Source organism: Protopterus annectens, chromosome 13.part0, assembly GCF_019279795.1.
Source record: "Protopterus annectens isolate FY-2018-M chromosome 13.part0, PAN1.0, whole genome shotgun sequence".
Taxonomy (NCBI): Eukaryota; Metazoa; Chordata; order Ceratodontiformes; family Protopteridae; genus Protopterus; species Protopterus annectens.
In genome coordinates this window covers 784112054-784137304 of record NC_056747.1, presented here as the reverse complement: position 1 = coordinate 784137304, position 25251 = coordinate 784112054, and the positions used below count along the sequence as shown (strand labels likewise).

The 25251-nt window shown below is 45.9% G+C and overlaps 1 protein-coding gene across 2 annotated transcripts in view; it reads right to left on the bottom strand.

Moving 5' to 3' along the window:
* The window catches only part of LOC122787663 (DNA topoisomerase 2-alpha-like), a 1447528-nt gene that overhangs the window by 537834 nt on the left and 884443 nt on the right, over nt 1-25251 (bottom strand). For both annotated transcript variants that reach the window (XM_044054499.1, XM_044054498.1), the window contains exon 21: nt 11441-11672. In XM_044054499.1, coding sequence (XP_043910434.1) covers nt 11441-11672 — 232 coding nt within the window. The remainder of the gene's footprint in view (nt 1-11440; nt 11673-25251) is intronic.

Here is a 25251-nt window from a genome sequence, read left to right as displayed (position 1 = left end):
AACTGTGCAGGCTTAAATATTTCTTTGAATTCTTTTCGAAGTGCCACGTCTTTCTTCGGTAAGAAAGACAGCAAAGCCTTATCTAGCAATGCTTGATTGTAGGTTGCTTGAATTTCCCACAATGTTTTCTTAAATGCTGAACTTCAAATACTTTCTCAACTGCAATTGCATTCAACTCACCATCATAGGGGAAGGCAAAAGTTTCTGGTATTCAAGCTGACCGCAGGCTTTTGCCAGGCAGTAATTCACAAAGAAAGTTGCATAAAATCTTACCATAACCATAGGTGCCCTTTTCCTCCATGTTGCAGTATTCAACTAGTGGGTTTGCCCTTCCTCCAGTCTCGTCCTGCCAGGTTTTCAAAGTTTATCAGTCTCCAGTAGGTGCGTCTGTCGTGGCTGCCGAAGTGTGCTCCATAAAAATGACATCTGCACACACCAGCCCTCAGAATAGAAGCCCCAGTCGGTGCATAGATAAATCCAGTGTCAAACATGAGAAGTGTAAGTCTCAGAAGAGGGGAAGGTGGGAGGGAAAGGAAACTGCAACATGGAAAACAAGGACATCTATAGTTATGGTAAGATTTTACACAACTTTCCATGTCCTATTCCAATGTTGCAGTATTTGAGTGCCAAAGCTCACAGGAAACAGAGGTGGTTTAGAAGCAGTCTCCAAGAACCCATACAGGAAAGCCCTGGCAAACCCTGCTCTGGAAGTTTGGTCCAGTTCGTAGTGTTTGGTGAGGGTGCCTACAGAGGACCAAGTTGTTGTTGTTTCTATAATGGAATTGGTGTCTAACCCTTTAAAGCCCCAGAACAGGCTACAGCTCTGGTGAAATAGGCTTTCATGTTAAAGTGTCTTGCCATGGTGAAGGTAGGAGGAGGAAATGGCCCTGGAGATCCAGGCTGAAATGGTCTGTTTGCTCACAGCCTTCCCCAGGGCCCTGGGGTGAAGGAGACAAACAGTTGGTCTGATTCTCGAATGGGTTTTGTTTTATGTAAATAAAACCTAAGCTGACTGTGCACATCTAGGGAATGTAGAATTCGGTCTCCCTGTGGGTTGGGGGAAAAAGGTAGGCAGGTGGATGGGTTGGTTCAGTGAGAGGTCATTCATAACTTTTGGGGAAAAAGATGGGTTAGTCCTTAGTGCCACCCCATCTAGATGGAAAACAAGAAAAGGTGATACAGCCATAAGGGCTTGTAGTTCAGAGGCCCTCCTGGCAGAGGGGAGGGCCACTAGTAACAGTTTTCCAAGTACAGAGTTTTAAGGATGCTTCGTCTGCAGGTTCAAAGGGAGGAAGTTTTTCTAGCACGTAGTTGAGGTCCCAGGGTGGACAGTTTCCTGGGTGGTCTCAGATGTAGCACTCCTTTGAAGAAGAGTTTAACAAGTCTGGAGGCCAGATGCGAGTCTAAGGGGAGGCAGGCAGAAATTGCAACAAGTGTGCTTTTAGAGACGAGTAAGCAGGTCCTATCAGTTCACACATGTACGACAGGATTAGTGGCATATCGCTTTTCAGTGGATCCAATTGTCTTTTGTGATACCCGATAGAAAACCTTTTCCACTTTGCAGTGTAGATTTCCTTGTATTGGGTTTCCTGGCCTCCTGCAAGACATTAGACACCTGTATAATGATAATGTGCTTAAAGGGGACCAGAATCCTGTCATCCACAGGGTGAACAGTAGAGACTGCCAAAGTGGGTGCACCTGGATCCCCTTGTGCCATGTGATGAGATCCACTGAAGGGGGTAACTACTGGCGATTGTCCTTGGATAAAAGTAGAAGAGGGAACCAGTGCTGTCTTGGCCAGTTGGGAGTCACCAGCAAGACTTTTGGCGAGTCCTGCTGAATCTTCAGCAGTTCCTTCTGTATAAGGGGAAAGGGAGTGAATGCATACAAGAATTTCCCTTTTCGGGTTATTGAGAAGGCATCTGTTGCTAGTACCATGGGGTCACGAGGCCTGCAGCAATAGTCCAGGAGATGCCTGTTTATGAAGACGGCGAACAGGTGCATCTGAGGTATACCTCACCTGTGGAACAGACTCAAGAATGTCTCTCTCTGAAGCATCCATTCATGGTTGTTCAACCTGGTTCTGCTTAGGAGAGCTGCCAGAGTATTGTGAAGTGAGGGAATGAAGGCTGCCTGTACGGTGATGCCCTTTGAGGTGGCCAGTTCCCATACCTGAATAGCAAATCTGCATAAGATGTATGATCTTATCCTTCTTGTTTGTTGATCTTATCCTCCTTGTTTGTTGATGTACCACAGGACAGTGGTGTTGTCTGTGTATATCTTGACGGTTCCTGCCTCTAGGAAGGGGAGGAAGGCCTGGAGGGCGAGAAGGATTGCTCTCATTTCTTGGATATTTGTGTGTTCTAGTTTGCATCTGTCCATAAACCTTGCACTTCCCTTTGTCCTAATGAATCCCCACCCTAGGTCTGAGGCATCTGTGTGTATTGTATGGCAGGGGATCTGGGTCCAAAGGGGGAGCCCTGGGTTGTGAATACCTGGGTCACCCACCATCTCTGTTCTTTCATTAAGCAGGGGGACCCTGAACGCTAAAGGTGAGTGTTGGTACCCGACTAACCTCAGGTACCACTGCAGCTTCATGTGCAGTCGTGCATGGGGATGGCAGCTACCATGTAGCCTAGAAGTCTGAGGAAATGACTGGAGGTTGAGCATCTGGGTTTATGGAGGCATAGGCATCCAAGGTTTGGTGAACAGGAGGGATTGCAAATGGACTAGGGAGTGCCCATTTGGATCAGGTTATAGATTCTTTTCTGCACTTCAGTCAAATCTGAAGATTCCCATTTGAAATTACTAATTTCATAGGTTGGTACTAGGCTATCGGCCCTAGGGCCTATACAAGCCTAGTCATAACAATTCCCTGGCTATTTCTTCCCACACTATTTACTTCCCTGGACCCCTGTCTAGCAAGGCGACTGACGTGATTCCTGGGGTGAAATTCCTCTCTCCCATCCAATCAAGGTTCCTTTTTAAGAGTGCCAAAGAGGTTCTCTGCTTGACACGTATGGGCAGTCTATTCCAGAGTCTGGGGATTCTCTGGGTCAGGAACCTATCCCTCCAGCATGTTTTGTTTATTCTGATGAGGTTTAGATCCCTGGAGCGTGTGGCTCTGAGGGATTGTGATTTCTTTAAGTGTAGCATGTCCAACATCTCTGGGTTTGACATGGCCTTGTATATTAAGCAGGGATCCCTCAGAGTAGACAATATGCGACAGAGTATAGCTGGAGTTTAAGGCAGTCAGCATACGGCATCTACTTTAGACCTGTGATTCTTTTAGTGAGGTATTTCTGCTGCCTTTCTAGTTGCTGCAGATGTCTTGAGAGGTACATACCAAATGGGGCTTTTTATTCTATAATGGGTCTAATGAGGGATGAGTACAGTGGGACAATGACCTTTTTTCTGGATGAAAAGCCCTTAGTGATGGCGTGCCACATAGGATTTCCTGACTGTTGTGGCGATGTGGTTACTGAAAATGAGACCACTGTCTATCTATGTTCCTAAGCCTCATCACTTTCGGTGTTTAGTATACTGCCACCTATGTGGTAATTCACGGGTACATGTTTTCCCCCAACATTAGTTTACCCAAAAGTTCCCTGCGGTAGTGGTGCTGCAGTAGCGTTGCCACCTCACAGCAAGACGTTGCCCCGTTAGATTCTCAGCTAGAGCGTCTTCTGTGTGGAGGCATGCATGAATGGGCGTGCCTTCGTTTAAGGTTGTGCATCAGGGCTGGTAACTCTGCATGTAAAAATCCACTACCAAACATTAGCAGACTGGAGTTCCGCGGTGGCGACCCCTAACCAGGATAAGCCGAAAGACACAACAACATTAGTTTACCCAAACGTTATATCCTCCACAGGGGAATCTGGTTCAATAGGGCCTTCCTCTGGGGATTCATAACCCAGGGGGGAGGAAATTTGTGAAGAGTAAGAGGGAACCCTCTGAAGAGTCAGAGCGCGCTTCCTCTTATAACTATTCAGACCTACTGCCTGGGATAAGAGGCCTTGGGCTGAGGAGAGGTGGCACATAACTGGGGGAGGTGGTAGTCTCTGGCCTAAGGGCCATGAAGGCATTAAACAAATTCTGGTTAATTTGCCAGTTGGAAGGCTGTTCAGCAGGGGATGGCAGATGTTGGGATTCCTGTTTTTTCTTAAGGGGCCTTTCAGTCATCCGGGTAGCTGAAGGCTTTTGGTGCAGGAGAGGGGATGGCAGTGGCGGAATAAAGACAATGCTGGTTTAGCTTCTATGGACGTGATGTCCACCTTGTGTGGCACCCTGTGAGGTACCTGCTATCAGTGTAGGCGGATGACGGGTCCTTGGCTAGGCATGTGTGGGCCACGGGCTAAGGGTCTACTTGTAGAGGCGCAGCTGAAGAGGTAGGCCCCTGGGTCTTGGGCATATTTGGAGGTTCACACAAGATGTCTTGCATGGCCTCCATTCCCAAAGCTATTTGCTTTAGTCTCAAATTTTCTAAACAGTGGTTCAGTGCCTGAAGATGACGCAAGGTCTTAGGGACAAAAGACTTACAAATCATACAGTTTTTATAGTTGTGCTCCTTGCCCAAACAGAATGGACACTGGTTGTGAGAGTCTTTGTGGGGAATCTGCTGACCACAGCTGCACTTGCCCTTTACGGATGACAAGAACTAAAGTGTTATGCATTCACCATAACGTTCCATGTTGATAATCCATCTCACCCTTCATTTTTATATATGGGTTCGGAGCCGATCCTCTGCTCCGACTTGGCCGATTTATAAGCTCGAAGACTTCTGGTTAGCTTGTGGCTAAGCAGGTATCCCATAGTGCATAAGTACAAACCCCAGATCTTGTTTGCTGCTCACTAGAAGAAAAAACCCATAACAGACAAACCAATACTAAAGGGTCTCCAACCAAAGAACCATATTATTATTGTTATCTCCAGATCTTCAAGGATGGGGGCAGGAGGGCGGGTTGGTAAAAATGAAGGGCGAGATGGACTACCAACATGGAACGTTATGGTGAGTACATAACTTCTTTATGTTGAGTAGTTCAATCTCAACTTCAATTTTTACATATGGGACAGTGTCCCTAGAGCCTTATTCTTGGGTGGCTCACTGAAAAATACTTCTAAGCACTGTGGAGCCAAAGGATGCTCTACCCTTGGATGCTAAATCCAATTTGTAATGTGTAATAAAAGTGTGAGGGTTAGCCCACGTAGCTACTGCACAAATGTTATCAAGTGGGACCCTGGCTTGAAAGGCTGCAGAGGTAGACAGCGACCTGGTAGAATGAGCCTTGATCCTGCAGGGTAAAGGTCTGCCCTCCAAACTGTAAAGGCTATGCAACTGGAAATCCAGTTAGTTTCACTTTAGAAACTGGTAAGCCCAATCTGGAGTCAGAAAAGGAAATGAACAGTTGACCTGATTTCCTAAATTCCTTGGTCTGCTGTAAATAAAAATTAAGTGGTCTATGAACGTCCAGCTGATGAAAACTGTATTCAGCTGCATTACAGTGATTAGGGAAGAAAACTGGGAGTTCTATGGATTGATCCAAGGTAGCAGGGGAACGCACTTTGGGGACAAAGGAGGGATTAGTATGCAGTGACACCCTGTCCTTGTGAAAGATCAAATAAGGTGGCTTAACAGACTAGGCTTGTAGCTCTGATACCAGTCTAGCTGACGTAATAGCTACCAAAAACAAAGTCTTCCAAGATAAAAAAATTCAATGAAGACTAGTGTGAAGGTTCAAATGGCAGAGAAGTCAGTTTGGACAACACAAAATTTAAATCCTAAGAAGCCACAGGTTCTGACAGTGGTGGCCTCCTACGTGAAAATGAGAAATCGCCGCCAATTGGACTCTTAATACTGGCGGCAGCAGCTCCTTGTTGAAAAAGCTGAGAGAAATTTTAAATCACAGGGATAGAAGCAGTGTAAGGATCTACATTCATTTTCTGTGCCCAAACAGAAAATCTTTTTACTGCCATACAGCCTCCTAGTTGAAGGTTTATGGGAGGACATAAGAATATGTGATACTGAGGATGATGCATCATGAAGCCTGACTAGGGATGGAACTGGAGCAGCCATGCTGTCAACCTGATGGTGTGGATTGAGGAATGTATGCTGTCAACCTAAGGGTGTGGGATTGAGGGATGTAGCAAACCTGATGCGAGTCAGATCTGGAGCTGGGTCCAGGATCCAAGGATCGTTCAGGAGAAGAGGCTTGAGAAAAGGGAAAGACCTGACGAGGCCAGTAAGGAACAATGAGGATCAACTTGCTTCCCATCACACTGGCTTTCCGAATCACTTCGGAAATGAGAGGAAATAGAGGAAAAGCATACAGGGAAATGGAGGAAAACATACAGAAGTCCCATGGGCCAATCATCAGCCAGAGTGTCTCTGGGCGTCTCCCCCACAGGGGGAATGAGGGAAAAATAGCTGCTGCATTTGTTATCGAATGGGCTGGCAGACAGGTCGCAGCAAGGCTGTCCCCATTTGCAGAAAATCTGTTCCGCTGCTTCCCGTTTCAGAGACCACTCATGAGGCAGTAGGATCGCCTGGCTGAGATGGTCAGCTATCACGTTTGCCGTCCCTGGAATGTGCATTGTAACCAGAAAGTGCTGGGAAGAAAATCGCCATTCCCAAACTCGCATTGCATCTCAACAGAGTGGGTAAGATTTGGTACCACCCTGTTTGTTGCTATACCAAACTACTGACATGCTGTCCCAAGAGGAAGGTGTTCTTGAAGTGCTTGCAATGCCAAGAGCACCGCCCTCATCTCCAGAACATTGACATGCAAGTGAGCCTCGTGGTCTTGCCATGTGCCTTGAACAGTCCTGCCGATATAATGCCCCCCACCCCCCGATCTGGGAGGCATCTGTGGTAACAGTGGCAACGGGTTGGGCATGAAGGGGGAGCCAGTGATCAACTGGTTGGGAGCTATCCACCAAAGAAGGTCCTTCTTGCATGATTCTGTCAGCAGGATAGGATGACTCAGCGGGAGATATTGGAAAGAACATTGGGAAGACAGAAGCCACCGGAGAATTCTCATGGGCAACCTGGCTAATGATGCTAATAGAATGGTGGAAGCCATAGTCCCGAGGAGCTGAAGAACCCACTTCGCTTTGACCTTCCGCAATGGAAGACGTTGAATTTGAAAGATTAAGTTTTGTGCCCTGTCGGCGGGGAGACTAGCTGTCACGTTCACTGTGTCTACCTCTGCGCCTATAAAAGTCACAGATTGAGAGGGCAATAATGCAGATTATTCCCAATTTATGGAGATCCCTAACTGAGCACAAAGTTGAATAGTGGCATCTCTGTTTTGGAGTAGATGCCTGGTGGGAGCAGTCAGGAGCCACTTGTCCAAATACGGAAACACCTGGAATCCTAGACGTCTTAGGTGAGCTGTCACTACTGCCATGCATTTGGTGAACAACCTAGGGGCTGTGGTGAGACTAAAGGGCAGAGCACGAAACTGATGACTGGCTCGCAGCCAGAAGCGTGGACAGCTCCTGGATGCCTTGTCCATTTTCATATGGTAGTAGGCATCCTGGAGATCGAGAGCACATCCAATAGTCTTTCCCTAACAACGGGAGTATCTACTGCAGAGTTACCATCCAAAACGTGTCCTTCACGGATTTGTTTAACCTGCTGAGGTCCAATATTGGAGACCAATCTCCAGTTCGTTTTGATACTAAAGAACCTGGAGTAAGTTTTGGATACTATCTGGTCTGATGGGACAGACTGGATGCCTCTTTAAAAGAAACTTGTTGATCTCCACAGTTGCCTGATCCCTGTGACTGGGTGGTACACAACTGGGATCTTCTTGGGAACAAACGGTGGAAGGGAAAAGGGTATGACATAGCCTCTGGTAACAACTCTTTGTACCCACTTGTCTTGAGTTATATTTAGCCAGGCTTCTGGATACAAAGAAATGCGACCCCGACCGACCTCAGAGAAATGCAGTCAGGCCTCACATCTGGAGCGCCAAGGCCATCCCCGAAAGGAATCATGGCCTTGCTGGTATTGCGGACTGCCTCTGCCTCTAGGGTGATGTCTCCCATTTCCTCCTCCTCCTCTGAAGGAGGATTCACCCTGTGTATCCAGAAAGACTCTCTGGGACTTTATGAGCCACATTTTACCTCCCCCTTTGACCTTTGGGGTATAGTTGAAAGGGAACAGTAAAACGTACTCCCACAGCAGAAAGTCTTTCCTTCTTGCTCACACAGTGTCTCCTTCACCTTGGAACCAAACAATGAGGAACCATCAAATGGGGCGTTGGTGAAAGACTTGAATGGTTCCACAAAATTATACAAGCACATCCAGGAATGACGCCTCAGGGCAACTCCTGAACCTGCTGCTCTACTTGCTCCATCAGCCGCATAGGAGATAAGCTGCATGGAGGAGTTAGCTATAGAATTTAAGGTGGACAACTGAGCAGAGATCTTGTCAGGGTCTCCCTCAGTACACACACCTTGTAGAGACTCTCCTAACTCCTTGAGGAGATCCCTCTGTAATCTTGTGAAGTGAGTGAGATAGGTCAACGATCTAAGGGTAAATGCCGCTGAACTAAAGATATGCTTCCCAAATCTGTCCATCTGTTGAGAATCCATATTTGGCGGATGAACAGAGGAAGAAGTCTCCGCCAGCTGCTCCTTTGTGGCCGCCACCACCATGGCATCAACGGGAACGCCCTTAGACCAACTTGACCAGGAGGGGCAGAAAAGCTTATTGGGTCTCCTGGGGACTGACTGACTAGATCCATTAGTTCGTCAAAAGGTGGAGACACCCAAGAGGCAGAAGGTTGAGACCCGAAAGCCTTCAGATACACTAACTCCTCATCAGAAGGGTTGACAGTGGACCAGTTGCACCTCTGCTTAAGAATATCCAAGATGTCCACGAAGGAGACAGAGGAAGACTTGGGGGACTCTTCCGACTCCTGGAAGTCAGTGTCCGATGTCAAGGACTCATCCTGGGAGTCACCATGCTTCCTCTTACATAGCCTCTTCCGGGGTGGCTCCGGAAGGGTAGGGGCCACCAGCAGATGGCTCCAAGCTGAGGGTCTCTGTTGTCTCCGGAAAGAGTAGTGGCTGAGACCGAAGTGGGTGCTCTCAGGGGGGGTACTGGTACCACTGGTAGGGGCTAGAGAATGAGACCGCATGCTCATCTCAAACGCCAACCTCTCTGGCTCCGGGGACACAAACGCTGACAGAGCTAGAGCAGTCAGCTCTGAGACAGATGCAGGGTCCGAGCTCACCCTGGCCAACGCACAGAGAGGAAGGCTCGAAACCGAAGATAAATTGCAACCCTCCCTGTCGGCACCGACAGGAGGGCTTCAGCCCCTGGACACTACGGATGGCACCGAGCAAGTCTGAGCCAAACCTGGCTCCAAAGCAGCGACAAAGGGAGCTGGAACCGATAGTACTCCGGCTCCGAAGGGCCAACATGACTCGGGAGGAGGAATAGACAAGGGCAAAGCTGGATAGAGCAGCTCTGGAGCCGACTGGGTCGGAGTCAATAATTTTGGTAAGGCAGACTACTTCAGGAGTCTCAACATTACCCTCTCCGCATTTTCTTCCAAAAGGCTCCTGGAAGATCTGGAAGACATAGTAGGGGATATTGATCTAGGGGGCACTGGAGACTTTAGTAACACAAACCGGTAGGGAATCCACAGACTGGCTCAGAGAAGCTGATTCAATCGGTTCAGAGATTGGCTCCGAAACACTTGGAACCGACTGACACCACAATAGTGCTCTCCTTCGGCTCCGAAGGCAGTGGAGTTGAGGAGGCAGATTTTGACTATTTAGAAGGCGGCTCCGAGACACCAGTCGGCGCCGAAGGCCTTTTTGAAGACTTCGATTTTACCAGACTTGGAGGAAGCAGAATGGATAGAACTCCCTCAAAAGATGGAGTTAGTAGACGCTTGAGTATAAGCTTGTTCTTTCGCTCCTGTAACACCCTAGGAGAGAAAGCATGGCAGAACGATTCATGCAGGTGGATGGCCCCTAAACAGTAGAGACCGCTACTGTGGCCATCTGTTAAAGACATCTTTTGGGAGCATTTGATGCACTTAAAACCCGAAGGTTTGTGCTACTTACTCTCCAGACATCACACACACAAAAGGAAGAAGAATGAGGGGAAGAGAACTAGGTCCTCTAAAATGGGCCTAGCCCAGTGGAACTAGGTCTTCTAATTTAAACAGACCAGAAAATGCACACACAAAACTAAATTACTATGTAACAATTTTTTGGTCCTGTAACTAAAATGGGCCTAGCCGTACAGAAAGTAACACGAGGACTAGGTCCTCTAACTTAAACAGGTCTAGCCTGGTGGGACAGAAACTGGGTCTTCTAATTTAAACAAACCAGAAAACGCACAAAGAAAACTGTATACAACCATGCGTAACAATTAGAAGAAAAAACTAATGAACTAAAGGAGCAACTCTAACCCTTAGCAAATAACCAGCGGATCCCCGCCAAAAATACAATCGCAGATTAAGGAAACTAAGCTGCCTAACGGTCTAGAAAGACAACACAACAACAAGAGCCCCTGTTGACTATCAGCGGAAAACAGCCACAAACTAACAAACTACCTGATGAGGAAAAAAAAAAAAGCACAACAGCACCTACAAGAACTTTAAACTGGCACACAGGATACCAAACAAGTTTAAGCTAAGAATGCACCGAAAAGGGCACACTACTGCCTAAGATAATATCACCTTACACCATAACTAATACAAAATTTAAATAGAAGATTTTTAACACTTGGCCAGAGCCAAGAGAAGCACAACCGAACTCGTTCACGTGGCAAACAAGACCTGGGGTTTGTACTGGTGCATTATGGGATACCTGCTTAGCCACGAGCCAACAAGTCGTCTTCGAGCTTGTAAATCAGCCAAGTCGGAGCAGAAGATCGGCTCCGAACCCATATGTAAAAAATGAATGTGAGATTGGACTACACAACATACATAATTTAAACTGTAGGACTGAAGAGTTCCCCAACAAGGTACTTATCTGAATATTTGCGATCAGACATCCGCGAGCAACAGGAGAACCTGGCGTATGGCTGAAAAGTTCAGAGGGCTGGTGCATACAGATGTCACTTATGGCCTACGCTTCAGCAGCCACATCAGTCGTCCAACGCACTTACTGGGGACTGAAAACTTCGGAAACCTGGCCGGACGAGACTGGAAGGAAGGGTAAAACCCAGTAGTTTAATACTGCAACATTGGAATAGAACATTTGTTATTGCACCAGTAAAACATTGATTGTTACAGTGCATTCCTATGAAGCTCACTCCAAATTCTACTCAAACAGAAAAATAGTAATTTCCCAAATGGAAGTGTTTAAATCTGCAGAGTTAACTACCTTTGTTATACGCCAGATGTTAAAATGCAAGATGAAAGTCATAACAGCACAACATTTCTAGAACAAAGTTAATACAGTTGACACTTACCATTGGAAGAGGTTCTTCTCCATCTAACATGCGTCTAATATTGTTAATGATTTCTCGAGTATCATAGTTGGGTATTTTACTTGCCCAACCAGTACCAATCCCATCAGCTCCGTTTACCAACACCATTGGGATTATCGGAATATACCACTCAGGCTCCACTCGTAGGTTGTCGTCATACAAAAACTTCAAAGTATTGTCATCCACAGCGGGGAACAGCAATCGTGCAAGTGGACTACAAAAAAAGGTTCATAGCCTTATTGCAACAAGAAAACTTCAAGAATAACAGTTAATACATACCCCCAAGACATAACTAATCAATATGCAGGTATTTCTAAATTTTAGAAAAATCAATGAAAATATTCACCAAGAAAGTAACTGCACTATATGCACCTTAAGTAGCTGATTCTACAATACAGCCATGACTGCTGGCCTGCAAGCTCAAAATGTTCATAACTAGTAGTGAGATACAGCACTAAGACTGACGAGCTGCATTACGTGGCATAATTCAACCACACAGTAGAGGAAGTTGAAGTTAAATTACTGTTACTGAATGAGAAAAGATATCACGCATAAATGCACTTCATAGATTATACTAGGTCAGTCACTACCTTATCATATATGGTAAGCAGAATTCAACCACACCCAGATGTATCAAAATAAGCCAAAAGGTCTACATAAAACAAAGCAGTATTCCAAAAAGTACAGTTTTGTACCTACCATAAATGTAGATGTCCGATAGATATGCAACTGCAGTCATAACATATGGGTTGTCCTGCCTCAGGCAGCCCTCGGTCGGCCGGATTCCAAAGTCTGGGTCCGACGCCAGCTGTCGCATTTCTCTCCGACGTCAGAGCAGCTGGAGTACATAAGCATCAGCCGACGCCATTTTCTTCAGTGTTTCTTGCCCCAGATGCCAGGTGCCCTCCAAGGAAGGCTGTAATCAAATTGGAAGGATAAAAAGTACAGTTTTGTACCTACCATAAATGTAGATGTTCGAAGATCCACATTGCTGCAGTCCTTACACTTGGGTAGTCCGCTGTCCTCGGTCGGCCCGAATATCAAAGTATAAGGCTGACGTCTGTCAAGGCGCGTTAGACTGACATCAGGACGTCAGGGTACAAATGCGCATGACCGACGTCATATCCTCAGTCTTTTCTTGCCCCAGATGTCAGAAGACCCTAACAAGAAAGGTCAAAACCCAAAGACAACAAACAACCAACCACCCTAGCACTAATAATATGTACAATATATACAATATACACAATATTTACAATCCAACCCACACAACCGCCTCTAACTACAGAGGGAAGGAGGGGGGTAAATTGGACTGCAGCAATGTGGATCTTCGAACATCTACATTTATGGTAGGTACAAAACTGTACTATGTTCTTCATCTCACATTGCTGCAGTCCTTACACTTGGGTAGAATCCCAAAGCAGAGGTAAGGGAGGATGGCAAAACTATAAAGAAGCAGGGGCTGCCAAAATGCCCTGTAAAATAGCAGTGGCAAAACCAGCCCTAGATTTAGAGTAAAGTGGAAGGTGATAATGCTTAGAGAAAGTATGCACTGAACTCCAGGTAGCTGCCTCCAAGATATCTTTAGTTGCCACCCCCCTTAAAAAAGCTGTTGAAGTGGCAGTAGCCCTAGTGGGAATGAGGCCTAATCCCAGCTGGAACCTCCTTGCCATGATGGGAATAACAGAAAGCAATGCAAAACCCAATCCACTTAGAAATAGTTTGTTTTGACACAGGCTTGCCCTGAGAACTCAAAGCAAAAGAAACAAATAACTGCTGAGACTGCCTGAACCCTTTAGTTCTGCTCAAATAATATTGCAACTGCCTGTGTATATCCAAAGTGTGCAAAATCTTTTCCCCTTTATTTTGGGGGTTTGCATAAAAGGTAGGCAAATGAATAGTTTGGTTTAAAGCCACACTAGAAACCACTTTAGGCATAAAGGAAGGATTAGTGCAAAGATACCCTATCCTTATGGAAAATTAAGAAAGGCTCAACTGCCATAAGGGCCTGTAATTCAGAAACCCTTCTCGCAGAGGTAATGGCTAACAAAAAAGCAGTCTTCCATGAAAAATATTTCAACTCAGCAGTAGCTGCAGGCTCAAAAGGTTGTAGAGTGAGTTTCTCCAACACAAAATTGAGATCCCAAGCAGGAGTAGGAGCTCTCCGTGGGGTCTTATATTCTTTGCCCCTCTAAGGAATTGCTTAAACAAAGGATGAGAAAACAATGGTGGGTCACAATCATAGTGAGCAGAAATTGCTGCAGCATGAATCTTAATAGAAGAGAAGGACAAACCTTTGTCCTGTAACTCAGTAAGATATTGAAGAGCCACACTTAAATTAGGCTTAGAAACATCAAATGCTTTTGCTGCACTCCAAAATAAAAATCTCTTCCATTTATCTGCGTAAACTTTCCTTGTACTAGGCCTTCTGGCCTCCAAAATAACATTCAAAACTTGCTGTGGAAGCTGAAACCCTCCAGGGTTTAAAACAGAATATGCCAGGCTGTCAGGTGAAGAGAGTGAAGTTTGACATTGAGTAAATGACTGTTCTCCTGAGACAGCAGGTGTGGAATCGAAGGTAAAGGCCATGGCGGCTCCTGCACCAGACTTCTCAGTAGTGGGTACCAATGCTGTCGAGGCCAATCTGGAGCTATTAAAATCATCTTTGGTTTGTCCTGTCTGACCTTCAGAAGTACCTTTGGGAGGAGAGGCAGAGGTGGAAAGGCATACACATGAAGATTGCTCCAATTGAATGAAAGAGCATCCACTTTCCAGGCTGTGGGATGAAAACTTTTGTGCAAAACTTTGGCAGCTGGTAGTTTAGTGGAGAAGCGAACAGATCTATGTCTGGAGTTCCCCATGACACTGTCAATTTCTTGAAAACTTGAGGATCCAATTTCCACTCGTGGGGATCCATTATTTGTCTGCTCAACACATCTGCTAAGGAGTTCTGTGCTCCCGGCAGAAACCTTGCCTGAAGATTTAGCTGTAAACTGAGAGCAGTCTCCCACAAAATCATTGCTTGTCTGCAGAGAGGATAAGAATGTGTTCCCCCTTGCTTGTTGATGTACCACATGACAGTTGTGTTGTCTGTTAGAATCAACACCTGCCCTGGAAGAAGTAAATCCTTGAAAGCTATTAATGCAAATTGGACTGCTAACATCTCCTTCAGGTTGATATGTAGATGTAGAAGTCTGGCAGGCCACTTGTCTTGTATCCACTTTCCATTTAGATGAGCTCCCCAAGCTTTGTCCGAGGCATCTGTCGTTAGAATCTGACTCGCCTCTGGCCGGGTCACAGACAGTCCCTTGTTTAGGTGACATTCCTGAGCCCACCACAAAAATTCCTTTTGAATGCAAGGTATTATCTGAATGACAGTGTCCATATCTTGGCAGTGCTGTGTCCATACATTTTTGAGATACCATTGTAGCTTCCTCATATGCAGTTTGGCATTGGGAAGCACCAGAATACAAGATGCCATGAACCCCAAGGCTTGAAGGACTGTCCTTGCAGTCAGCCTGGACTGATGAGACAATTGATGGAAGTAAAGAGAAAGATTCTTTTGTTTGTCCGGGGTCAAAAAGGCCATCTCTGATGCTGTACTCAGTCTCACACCCAGAAAGCACATGTCCTGAGAGGGTACTAGACTGGACTTTATTTCGTTCACAGAATACCCCAGGCATCTTAGCACTGCTATCACATAATGTAGATGATGAAGAAGTTCGTCCTTTCCTTGAGCCAGAATCAGGCAATCGTCCAAATAAGGATAGATCTGTATTCCTCTTAGCCTGAAGAAAGCTATCACTGGAGCCAGAACCTTCGTGAACACTCTGGGCGCAATAGATAAGCCAAAGGGCAATGCAGAGAACTGATAATGAGAAGTCCCAGCCGAAAACGTAGATACTTCCTGCAACTTAGCCTGATAGGAACATGAAGGTAAGCTTCCTTGAGATCCAGAGTCACCATCCAGTGATCTTTGCCCAGCAGAGGTAAAAGCTGTTGTAACGTCAACATTTTGAACTTGGGAATGTCCAGATAAGTGTTGAGGATAGATAAATCCAAAATTGGTCTCCACGTGTTCCCCTTCTTTGGTACTAGGAACAGGCGAGAATAAAATCCTAGGCCCACTTCTGACAGAGGGACCGGTTGTATGGCCCCTATTTGGAGCAGCAGAGAAATTTGTTTGTGAGCCTCTATTCTTTGCTGAGGAGGAACGTCTGGCATGCCTTTGAAAGGAGGCAAGGTATGGAAATAAAACCTGTAACCGTCGTGTATGATATCCAATACCCATCTGTCTTGGGTAATTAAACTCCAATTTTCCTTGAAAAGTGCCAACCTTCCTCCCAAAGGTGCTGCCAGACGAGAAGGCTCTGGCAGCTGAAAAGGTAGGTCATTGGGTCTGTTTACGAAAGGACTGACCCCTACCCTCACCCGAAGACTGTGCAGGTGAACTCCCTGTTCTAGGCCTGAAAGAGCCCTGAGCTCTGCCCCTACCACGTCTAGACCTACCCCTAGACTGGGAATCATAAGAAGGATACGTCCACCCCTTGGTAGGCCAATTTCTGCTAAACTTCGGAGGCTGAACCTGCAAAAAATCTTTAACAGTCTGCATAGACTTAGCCTTGTCTTCCATTTTCTTTATGACTGCAACAGGTGAACCAAACAACACATCAGATTGTAAAGGAGCATCTAAAATCCTCATCTTAACATGTTCAGATAAATTCTGATCCCTCAGCCAGGCGTGCCTGCGAAGAACTGACCCAGTGGCAGCCACCCTAGACGAGGCCTGTACAGCATCAAAACCACATTGCAAAGAATGCTTACCCACTTGTTCAGAGACATGTACCAAATCTTGCAACTCTTTACACTCAATACCTTCCGCCAGAGCATCTACCTTAGACTTCAACTGAGAAAGTAGATAGTTTTGGTATTTCAACATGTGAAACTGGCAATTCAGAGCCCTCATAGCTAGGGTGGAAGAAGTATAGACTTTCTTTCCCCACCTATCCAAAGCCCTGGCCTCTTTATCTGGAGGAACCGGATTTTTAACAACAGAAGCCTTAACCCCTTAGGCCCCTGACTGACAGTTTCTGGGTCCCCTAGGACTCTTAAAAAGATACTTATGAGCTTCAGGCACCCTATAGTACCTATCCGGTTTAACAGGAGCAGGAGGCAAAGAATCAGGATTAAGAGAAGCCTCTGCAAACACATCCTCCACAACATCCAGAACAGGAGGTATAGCCAAAGGCCTATGCTGGGGTAAAAACAAAAATTCCCTAAGCCTTTTCCTGGAATCAGAGAAGTCCTGACCTTCCCACTTAAAATGCTCCCTCATGGAATGAAGAGTCTCTGAAAAAGAAAAATCCTCAGGAGGAGAAGCAGGAGTAGTAGAATCATCCACATCAGAATCAGAATAAGGAGAATACTCCTGCAAGTCTTCAGCCGAAGACTCAAACATCTGAAGCCTGCTCAAAACTACCCAACTCAGGTTCCACCCTAGGCCTCTTATCAGGAGGGGGCAAAGAACCTCTAATCAAAGTAATCAAATCTTCTGCCATTTTAAGCATATGTTTCTTGGGCACAGATCCTGAAGAACTAGGAGTGACACCAACTGAAGCTAAACCTGGCCTGCCTCTGGGAGAAGCCTTGGAAACAGAAGGAGAAGGCCTAACCACCCTAGGAAGGGAGGGGAGTACAGTAACCTGAGAAGCCCCTTCAGCCTGACCTGCCTCCTGAGAGGCCACATCCTGCAATAACAAGGTCTCCCCCTGGGACTCCAGAGAAACCTCGTGGAACCACCGCTCCACCGACACCTCTAAAGAACCGGCGTCCGGTACGGACGACTCATCTTGCCTGGACTTAGCTGCTTTATCCTTGCGCTTCTTCGAAGAAGCGGGCGTCGGAGCACTCGACGGCATATTGTAATTGCACCGCTTCCCGAAGACTAACCTGGCACAGTCTAACCTTCTCTTAATAGTGCGCTTATTGAATCTAGCACAAAAGCGACACCCAACAACGTCGTGCTCAGGCCCTAAACAAGGAATACACAAAGTATGATAATCTCTATGCGGTATCTGTTTCCCACAAGAAATACAGTTATTCACTTTTTCTGACATCCAGTAAACCACTGAGGCAAGAAAAAACTAAAATATTCCCCAACGGGGTACTTGGCCAACTTTGACTCGGTCTGAAACTCCGAATTCGAAAAATTTCAGAACGCCGAACGGCACTTGCAACGCTGCTTCTGCATCGGACCATGCGGCAAAAAAGACTGAGGATATGACGTCGGTCATGCGCATTTGTACCCTGACGTCCTGATGTCAATCTAATGCGCCTCGACCGACGTCAGCCTTATACTTTGATATTCGGGCCGACCGAGGACAGCGGACTACCCAAGTGTAAGGACTGCAGCAATGTGAGATGAAGAACATCAGGATTCCAAACAAATAAGTAAGCAATAAACAGATACACCATAACAGATATCCCCAGCTAAGAGGAACAGGGATAGGAGTGGACCCAAGGTATAGAGGGGTATGGAGGGAGGGAAAATCAGACTGCAGTTGCATATCCATCGGACATCTACATTTATGGCAGGTACAAAACTGTACTATGTCCTTCAAGAATGCAACTGCAGTCATAACATATGGGTAGAATACCATAGCTTAGCTGGGGGAGGAGGAATGCTCTAGGAAAGAGATGGTGTGGCAATCAAACCCTGCAGGACTGCCAAAGCAAAGCCTGCTCTGGACCTGGAGTATAGAGGGAGATTGTAGTGTTTGGAGAATGTATGCACGGAGCTCCATGTAGCAGCTTCTAGAATGTCCTTTGTAGGCACCCCTCTTAAGAATGCTGTAGAGGTGGCTGTAGCTCTGGTGGAGTGTGGTGTGACACTGGCTGGAACAGTCTTCCCATGGAAGGAATAACAAAATCTGATGCAATGTCCAATCCATTTTGAAATAGTCTGTTTTGAAATTGCTTTTCCTTGTACTCCAGGGGCGCAAGCTACAAAAAGTTGATCAGACTTCCTACTGGTCTTGGTTCTGTCCAGGTAGTAGCGAAGTTGTCTGTGAATGTCCAAGGTATGTAACAGCCTTTCCCCTTTGTTTTCAGGATTGGGGAAGAAAGCAGGCAGAAGAATAGCTTGATTTAAAGAAACCATAGATACCACCTTTGGCATAAAAGTAGGGTTGGTTCTTAAGGAGACCCTGTCTCGGTGAAAGATTATGAACGGTGGTATTGCCATTAGGGCCTGTAGTTCCGAAACCCTTCTTGCTGAGGTAATTGCCAACAGGAAAGCTGTCTTCCATGAGAGGAATTGTAAGTCCACTGAAGCTGCTGGCTCAAAAGGAAGTAGAGTCAGTTTTTCTAGGACAAAGTTGAGGTCCCAAGCTGGCACTGGAGCCTTTCTTGGTGGCTTAATGTTCTTGATTCCCCTAAGGAATTGCCTTAGCAAAGGATGTGAAAACACAGGTGGATCAGTGTTATATCTAGCTGAAATAGCTGAAGCATGTATCTTTATGGAAGAATATGAGAGTCCATTCTGAAGCATATCTGCCAAATATTCCAGGATGAGTGGGATGTTCAATAGTGATGCATCCTAACCCTTTGCTGGTGTTCCAAATGCTGAATCTCTTCCATTTTGCCAAGTAAACCTTTCTGGTGGATGGTCTTCGAGCTTCTGTTAACATCCGCTGAACTTCTTTGGAGAGAGATAGATTGAGGTTATTCATGGGATCTCCCAGGCTGTCAGTTGCAGTGTATGAAGGTTTGGATGCACTGTCTTGAAGTTGTGCTGAGTCAAAAGTAGGGGCCATTGGGGAAGGGCCCACTTCTTGTTGTGACATATGCTCCGTAGTAGCGGGTACCAGTGTTGTCTTGGCCAGTCTGGAGCTATTAGGATCCCCTTGGGTCTCTCTGCTTTGATCTTTAGTAATACTGTGGTCATCACTGGCAGAGGTGGGAATGCATAGATTTTTAGGAAGTTCCAGTTGAATGAAAGAGCATCTATTTTCCAAGCTTGTGGATGGTATGTCCTTGAACAGAATTTTTGTAGATGATGGTTGAGGTGAGAGGCAAATAGGTCTACTTCTGGCCTGCCCCATGTCGAGGTGAGTTGTGTGAAGATCCTTGGGTGTAACCTCCACTCGTGAGGATCTATGAAATTCCTGCTTAGGCTGTCCGCCAGCACATTGTCTTTGCCTGGAACAAACTGGGATTCTAAGTGTATGTTCAGGCTCAGTGATTTTTCCCAAAGATTCATTGTCAGTCTGCAAAGGGGGTAGGAATGGGTGCCCCCTTGCTTGTTTATATACCACACCACAGTGGTGTTGTCTGTCCGTATCAGTAAATGGCCTTGTTGAAGTTGTTGTCGAAAGGCCTCGATGGCATGCATTACTGCCAGCATTTCTTTTTGGTTTATATGCAGATGTGTTTCCTTTGGAGACCATTGTCCTTGTATGCATCTGCCTTCCATATGCGCCCCCCCCATCCAATGTCTGAGGCGTCTGTGGTCATGGTCTGTGTTATCGGAGGTTTTTTGAATGACATACCTGTGTTTGCCTGGCTTACCGAGGCCCACCATAGGAATTCCTTTTGTAGGCATGGAATGAGCGGTATGGTTGCCTCTAAGTTGTTGTTGTGCTGAGACCATAGGCTTTTTAAGTACCATTGAAGCTTTCTCATGTGTAGTCTTGCTAATGGAACCAGGAGAATGCAGGATGCCATGTAACCCAGGGCCTGTAGGAATCTCCTTGCAGTCATCTGGGTGAGTTTTGCCAAACCCTTGAAATAATGAGTTAACTTCTCTTGCTGGTCTTCTGTCAGGTAAGCCATTTGAGAGGTTGTGTCCAGATTGGCTCCTAAGAAGATTATTTGCTGGGATGGTTGTAGTCTTGACTTTTGAAAGTTGACTGTGTATCCCAGAGCCTGAAGTAATTGTATGACTTAGTTCAAGTTTTCTGTCAACATCAGTTTGTCGTCCGCTTGTATAAGGCAGTCGTCCAGGTACAGGTAAATTTGGATCCCCTGGAGCCTGCAATAAGCAATTACTGAAGCCAGGCATTTTGTGAATACTCTGGGCGCAGTAGATAAGCCAAATGGCAATGCTGAGAATCGATAATGCTCTGTCCCTGAAAGAAATCTGAGGTATCTTCTGCAGCTGTGTCTGATAGGGACATGCAGGTATGCCTCCTTGAGGTCCAGAGTAATCAGCCAAGACCCCTTGCCCAGCATGGGAAGGAGTTGCTGTAGAGTCAGCATTTTGAACTTTGGTACTATGAGAAAAGTGTTTAATGCGGACAAATCCAGTATTGGTCTCCATTGAGTTTCTTTTCTTGGAACAAGGAACAGTCTTGAGTAGAACCCCTGGCCTTGTTCTTGTTGTGGTACTCTTTCTATTGCTTTTATCTGAGCAAGCAGAGAAATTTGCTTGACAGCCTCTGCCCTCTGGTTTGGTGGTAGGTTTGGCATGCCCTGTTTTCTGGGTAAGGTGCGAAAATGGAACCTGTAACCTTGGTCTATAATGTCCAAAATCCATTTGTCTTTTGTCAATCTGTGCCAATTGTCTGAAAACAGAGATAATTTTCGCCCAAGGGTGCTTCTGTTTGCTCCTTCGTTGGCGGTCGTAGAGGAAAGTCATTGAGATTGTGTCTGAGGGGCGGGGGGAGACCCCCCCGTGTCACTTCTTTGGTTTGCTGGCTGCCATTGTCGTCCCCTGTAAGAACCTCTGTATTGTCCTCTTCCTCGGCCACGCCTGTTTTTACCCCTTTGAAATTTTTCAGGATTAGGAAAGGACCAGTTCTTTGAAGGCCAATTCCTGCTGAAACTGGGGGGCTGAACCTGTAGGAAATCTTTGACCGTCTGAACTGATTTTGCTTTTTCCTCGATTGACTAACAAATTCTTTAGCATTAGCACCAAAAAGCTTGTTCTTTTCCAAGGGTGCATCCAGAAGTTTTGCCTTAACATGATCTGGTAGAGGTTGTTCTTTTAACCATGCACGTCTGCGAATGACTGCCCCTGTCATAGCTGCCCTACATGAAGCTTCCAATGCATCATATCCACACTGCAGAAAGTGATTGCTGACTTGCTGAGAATTATGTACAGCTTCCTGCAAAGACTTCCTGTCTAAAGGGTCAGGAGAGGCCAATGTTCTCTGTAAATCATCTAACAGGTAATCCTGATATTGTAACATATGAAAAAGGCAATTCAAAGCTCTCATAGATAAAGTGGTGGAGGTGTACACCTTTTCCCCATCTCTAATGACCTAGCTTCCCTGTTGGAAGGCAAGGGATTTTTAGAGGTGGAAGCTGAAACACCTTTAGGTCCCTGAGAAATAGTTTCTAAATCAACAGTATGGGCCCTGAACAAATGGGAATGTGTGTCTGGGAGCCTGTAATATCTGTCTGGCTTGGCTGGAGCAGGAGGAAGAGAATCAGGGGTAACACTGGAGTCAGAATACAGATCATCCAAAACATCAAGCACAGGAGGAATAGCTAGGGGCCTGTGCTGGGGCTTTTTAAGGAAGGTTCGAAGGCGCTTTCTGGAATCAGAATATTTCTGGCCTTGCCACTTGAAATGTTCCCTCATGGTATGCAGAACTTCCCCAAAAGAAATATCCTCAGGAGGGGAGGCAGAGGGGATGGAATCCTCTGCATCCAAGTCCTCATAGGTCTGAAAGAGGTCTTCCTGGCCCTCGGAGTGGATAGAGTCCTCAGAATCTTCATCTGAAGGGATAGGTTCAGAGGGTTCAACCCGGGGCCTCTTATCAGGAGGAAGCTGGGATGCTCTCTCAGGATGGGCCTGTGAACCTCTAATCATGGAAATTAAGTCTGCGGCCATAGACATGATTTGTGTCTCAGGAGTAGTTTGAGGCAAGGTTTTTGCTGTAAGGTGCTTAGTCTTGCTGGCTGCCTTAGCCCGAGTGTAGGCCTTAATAGACATGGCCATAGGAGGCCTGGCAGCTCCACGTGCAGGAGTGACCTTATCTACAGCAATGGTCTCTGACATTTCCTCGGTTTCAGTATCCGGAGGAAAATCTATAACTGGCGTTGGAGTGGTATCTGGTATCGGAGTTGTCGGTATTGCGGTGTCTTCAGATCGGAGCGGTGGAATAACCATCTCGGGGGAACCGGAGCACTCGCGGTAGGTTTTGGCGTGGAGTGTGATGTAGACGCGGGCCGAGGATGTCGGTCCCGGTCTTTTCGTTTCTTGAGAGTTTGCGATGTCGGAAGCTCCGACGGCATTGTATACGCAAATTTTTCGCCGAAAAAGTCTTCAGCGAACTCCGCCCGGCGCCTGAGAGTGCGCTTGTTGAAGCGAGCACAGGCGACACAGGCAGAGACGTCGTGGTCTGGGCTAAGGCAAGGAAGACAGTAAGAGTGGAAATCCTTATGAGGTATTTGTTTACCACAAGACAGACAATTAACTTTTTCAGTAATTTCTGACATCGGCTGAGGCAAGAAAAGGTCCCCAACGGGGTACTTAGCTTTTTTGATGACTTCGGATTCGATGAATACAGGAGCTGACTGACCGGCACTTGCGAACTGCTTCTGCTTCGGGCACCGCGTGGCAAGAAAGACTGAAGAAAATGGCGTCGGCTGATGCTTATATACTCCAGCCGCTCTGACGGAGAGAAATGCGACATCAGCCGGCGTCGGACCCAGACTTTGGAATCCGGCTGACCGAGGGCTGCCTGAGGCAGGACAATCCATATGTTATGACTGCAGTTGCATTCTTGAAGGACATCTTCTCTAAGAACTTGAGAAACTATGTTAAGGTCAACAGACTATGCAAAGGCCAAACCCCACTAAAAAGGATGAGCAAAATAAGCTACCATCTGTGAAGAAAGATCCTGCAGTCATTGAGATCACTGCAGAGTTCCTACATATCTAGTCTGGTTCAGCTAAAGGAACAGGTCAAGATTAAACAAATTTCCCATTTTGTCATTGCTCCCGCATGCCTTTAGAACTTATACAAGGCAATACTAACACAGTGGGGCAAGGTAGCTGAACGGCTACAGCTATAAAGATCAAAGCAAGCTAACCAAACTGCAGCACTGTTTTCATAGAATTAGGACCTATCCTGAAGAAAAAAGGTAAACCCACCTGTCATACTGAAAGAACACATGAAAAGCACCCAACTCATCCCCACCCCACAGGATTGCTAAATGCTTACAAATGGAGACTGAACAGGCAAAAGAGAGATGAAATTCAATTTAAAAAGTATACCAAATTGCTCAAACGTAATTCTGGGACTGAGTGGTGAACAGCAAATGATCACTGTTCTTTAAAGCTGAACCCTCCCATATGGTCTGCACCATCCACACTCAGCACTTCTCTATACTGATTCTAATTTTCATCTCAATCTAGTATGGAGGACTTGGACCGGGACAGATGAAACACATGGGATAAGCTCACAGAACTGAGACTTAACTATTACCATTTCTAATGTCCCACATGAGCATGCTATTGTCTGTAAACACCTTCAAGGTTCTGGGTACTTGAATCATTCTAAACACCTGGAGTGAATACTGAACTGAGCATTTCTTTCAACTTCATATGGAATTTACTTAGTCTAGCTTCCCTTAACTCTCAAACCTTAGGGTACATTATCCCCAGGCATGCTCTAAGGCATCCATGAGTGGAGGTCTGGTATGAAGCGCTCTGCTGGAAAATCAGCCTCGTTTTACTGGGCATGTTTTTGTTGATCCTATAAGTTCTGCACATACAACTGCAGTTTCATGTGGAGCTTGGTGTAGGAACCAAAAAGATGTTGGAGACAACATCAACACATCCTAAATGCTACCAGCCTACGCAAATTAAAAACTCTGCTCAAAGATCACCTCACTGACAACTGACTCTGCTCCTGCACTAAGCCAGGCTAATACCACATAAGCACACTTCAAATTTCATCCCCTAAATTTTATAGTCCTCATGTATACCCCACTTCAACTTGTTACCACCACTTATCAGCTACCAATAATGAGTATATATTTTTTTTGTAAGGGTATACATATTTACACGTATTAAAGTATACTCAAATGATCAACTAAAGATGGATCCCTGTCCTCAAAAATTATAAAACGACTACTATATTGTAATAACTTCCTCCTTTTCAGTAAAAAGTGTCTATTGTACTTTGTCTCTAAATTTGTGCTAAATTCTATGTAAAACAGCCACTGTACCTTAAAATGTTCTTGTTTTATTGGAGCTTTTCTCAACGGGCCTCCACTGAAAATGGGCTCACACCCAGATGAATTATCCAGGTCAACAAATGTAAAATAAATAATTTCACCCAGAATGCACTGAACATGCCGGCCATTTCATTAGGCCTATGCTAACAATGTTCTGAATAGCTGCAAGGGTCTTCTATCTTTTGCATAAACAAGACCTTGTGTATTTTAAGAACAGATTCCTGAAAAAGATCACACTGGCTAGGGCTCAAGTTGGACTTTTACAGACTCAGGGCATCACCTAGTCTAGTCAGGTACAACACCCACCTCCATACAGGTGCGCCTGAATTGGGTAGTCAGGTATGAAGTGCACTGCACACAGCCACTGCACCCAGATCTGCTTGGACACAAACAAGCACGTGGGCAAGGGTAAGGTTTCTGAGTACCACCTACATGTTAAGCCAGCCACTAACTATCAACATTATGAGCATTCTCCAGCTGCTCCAAACATTAGTCATCAGCTCTAGCAGCCAGCCTAAAGACCAGGACCCTACCAGGTGAAATATCTGGGAATGTCCATAGTTATGAATAGAAGCAAGCACGCACAGCGTAGTGAGCAGAGATTAC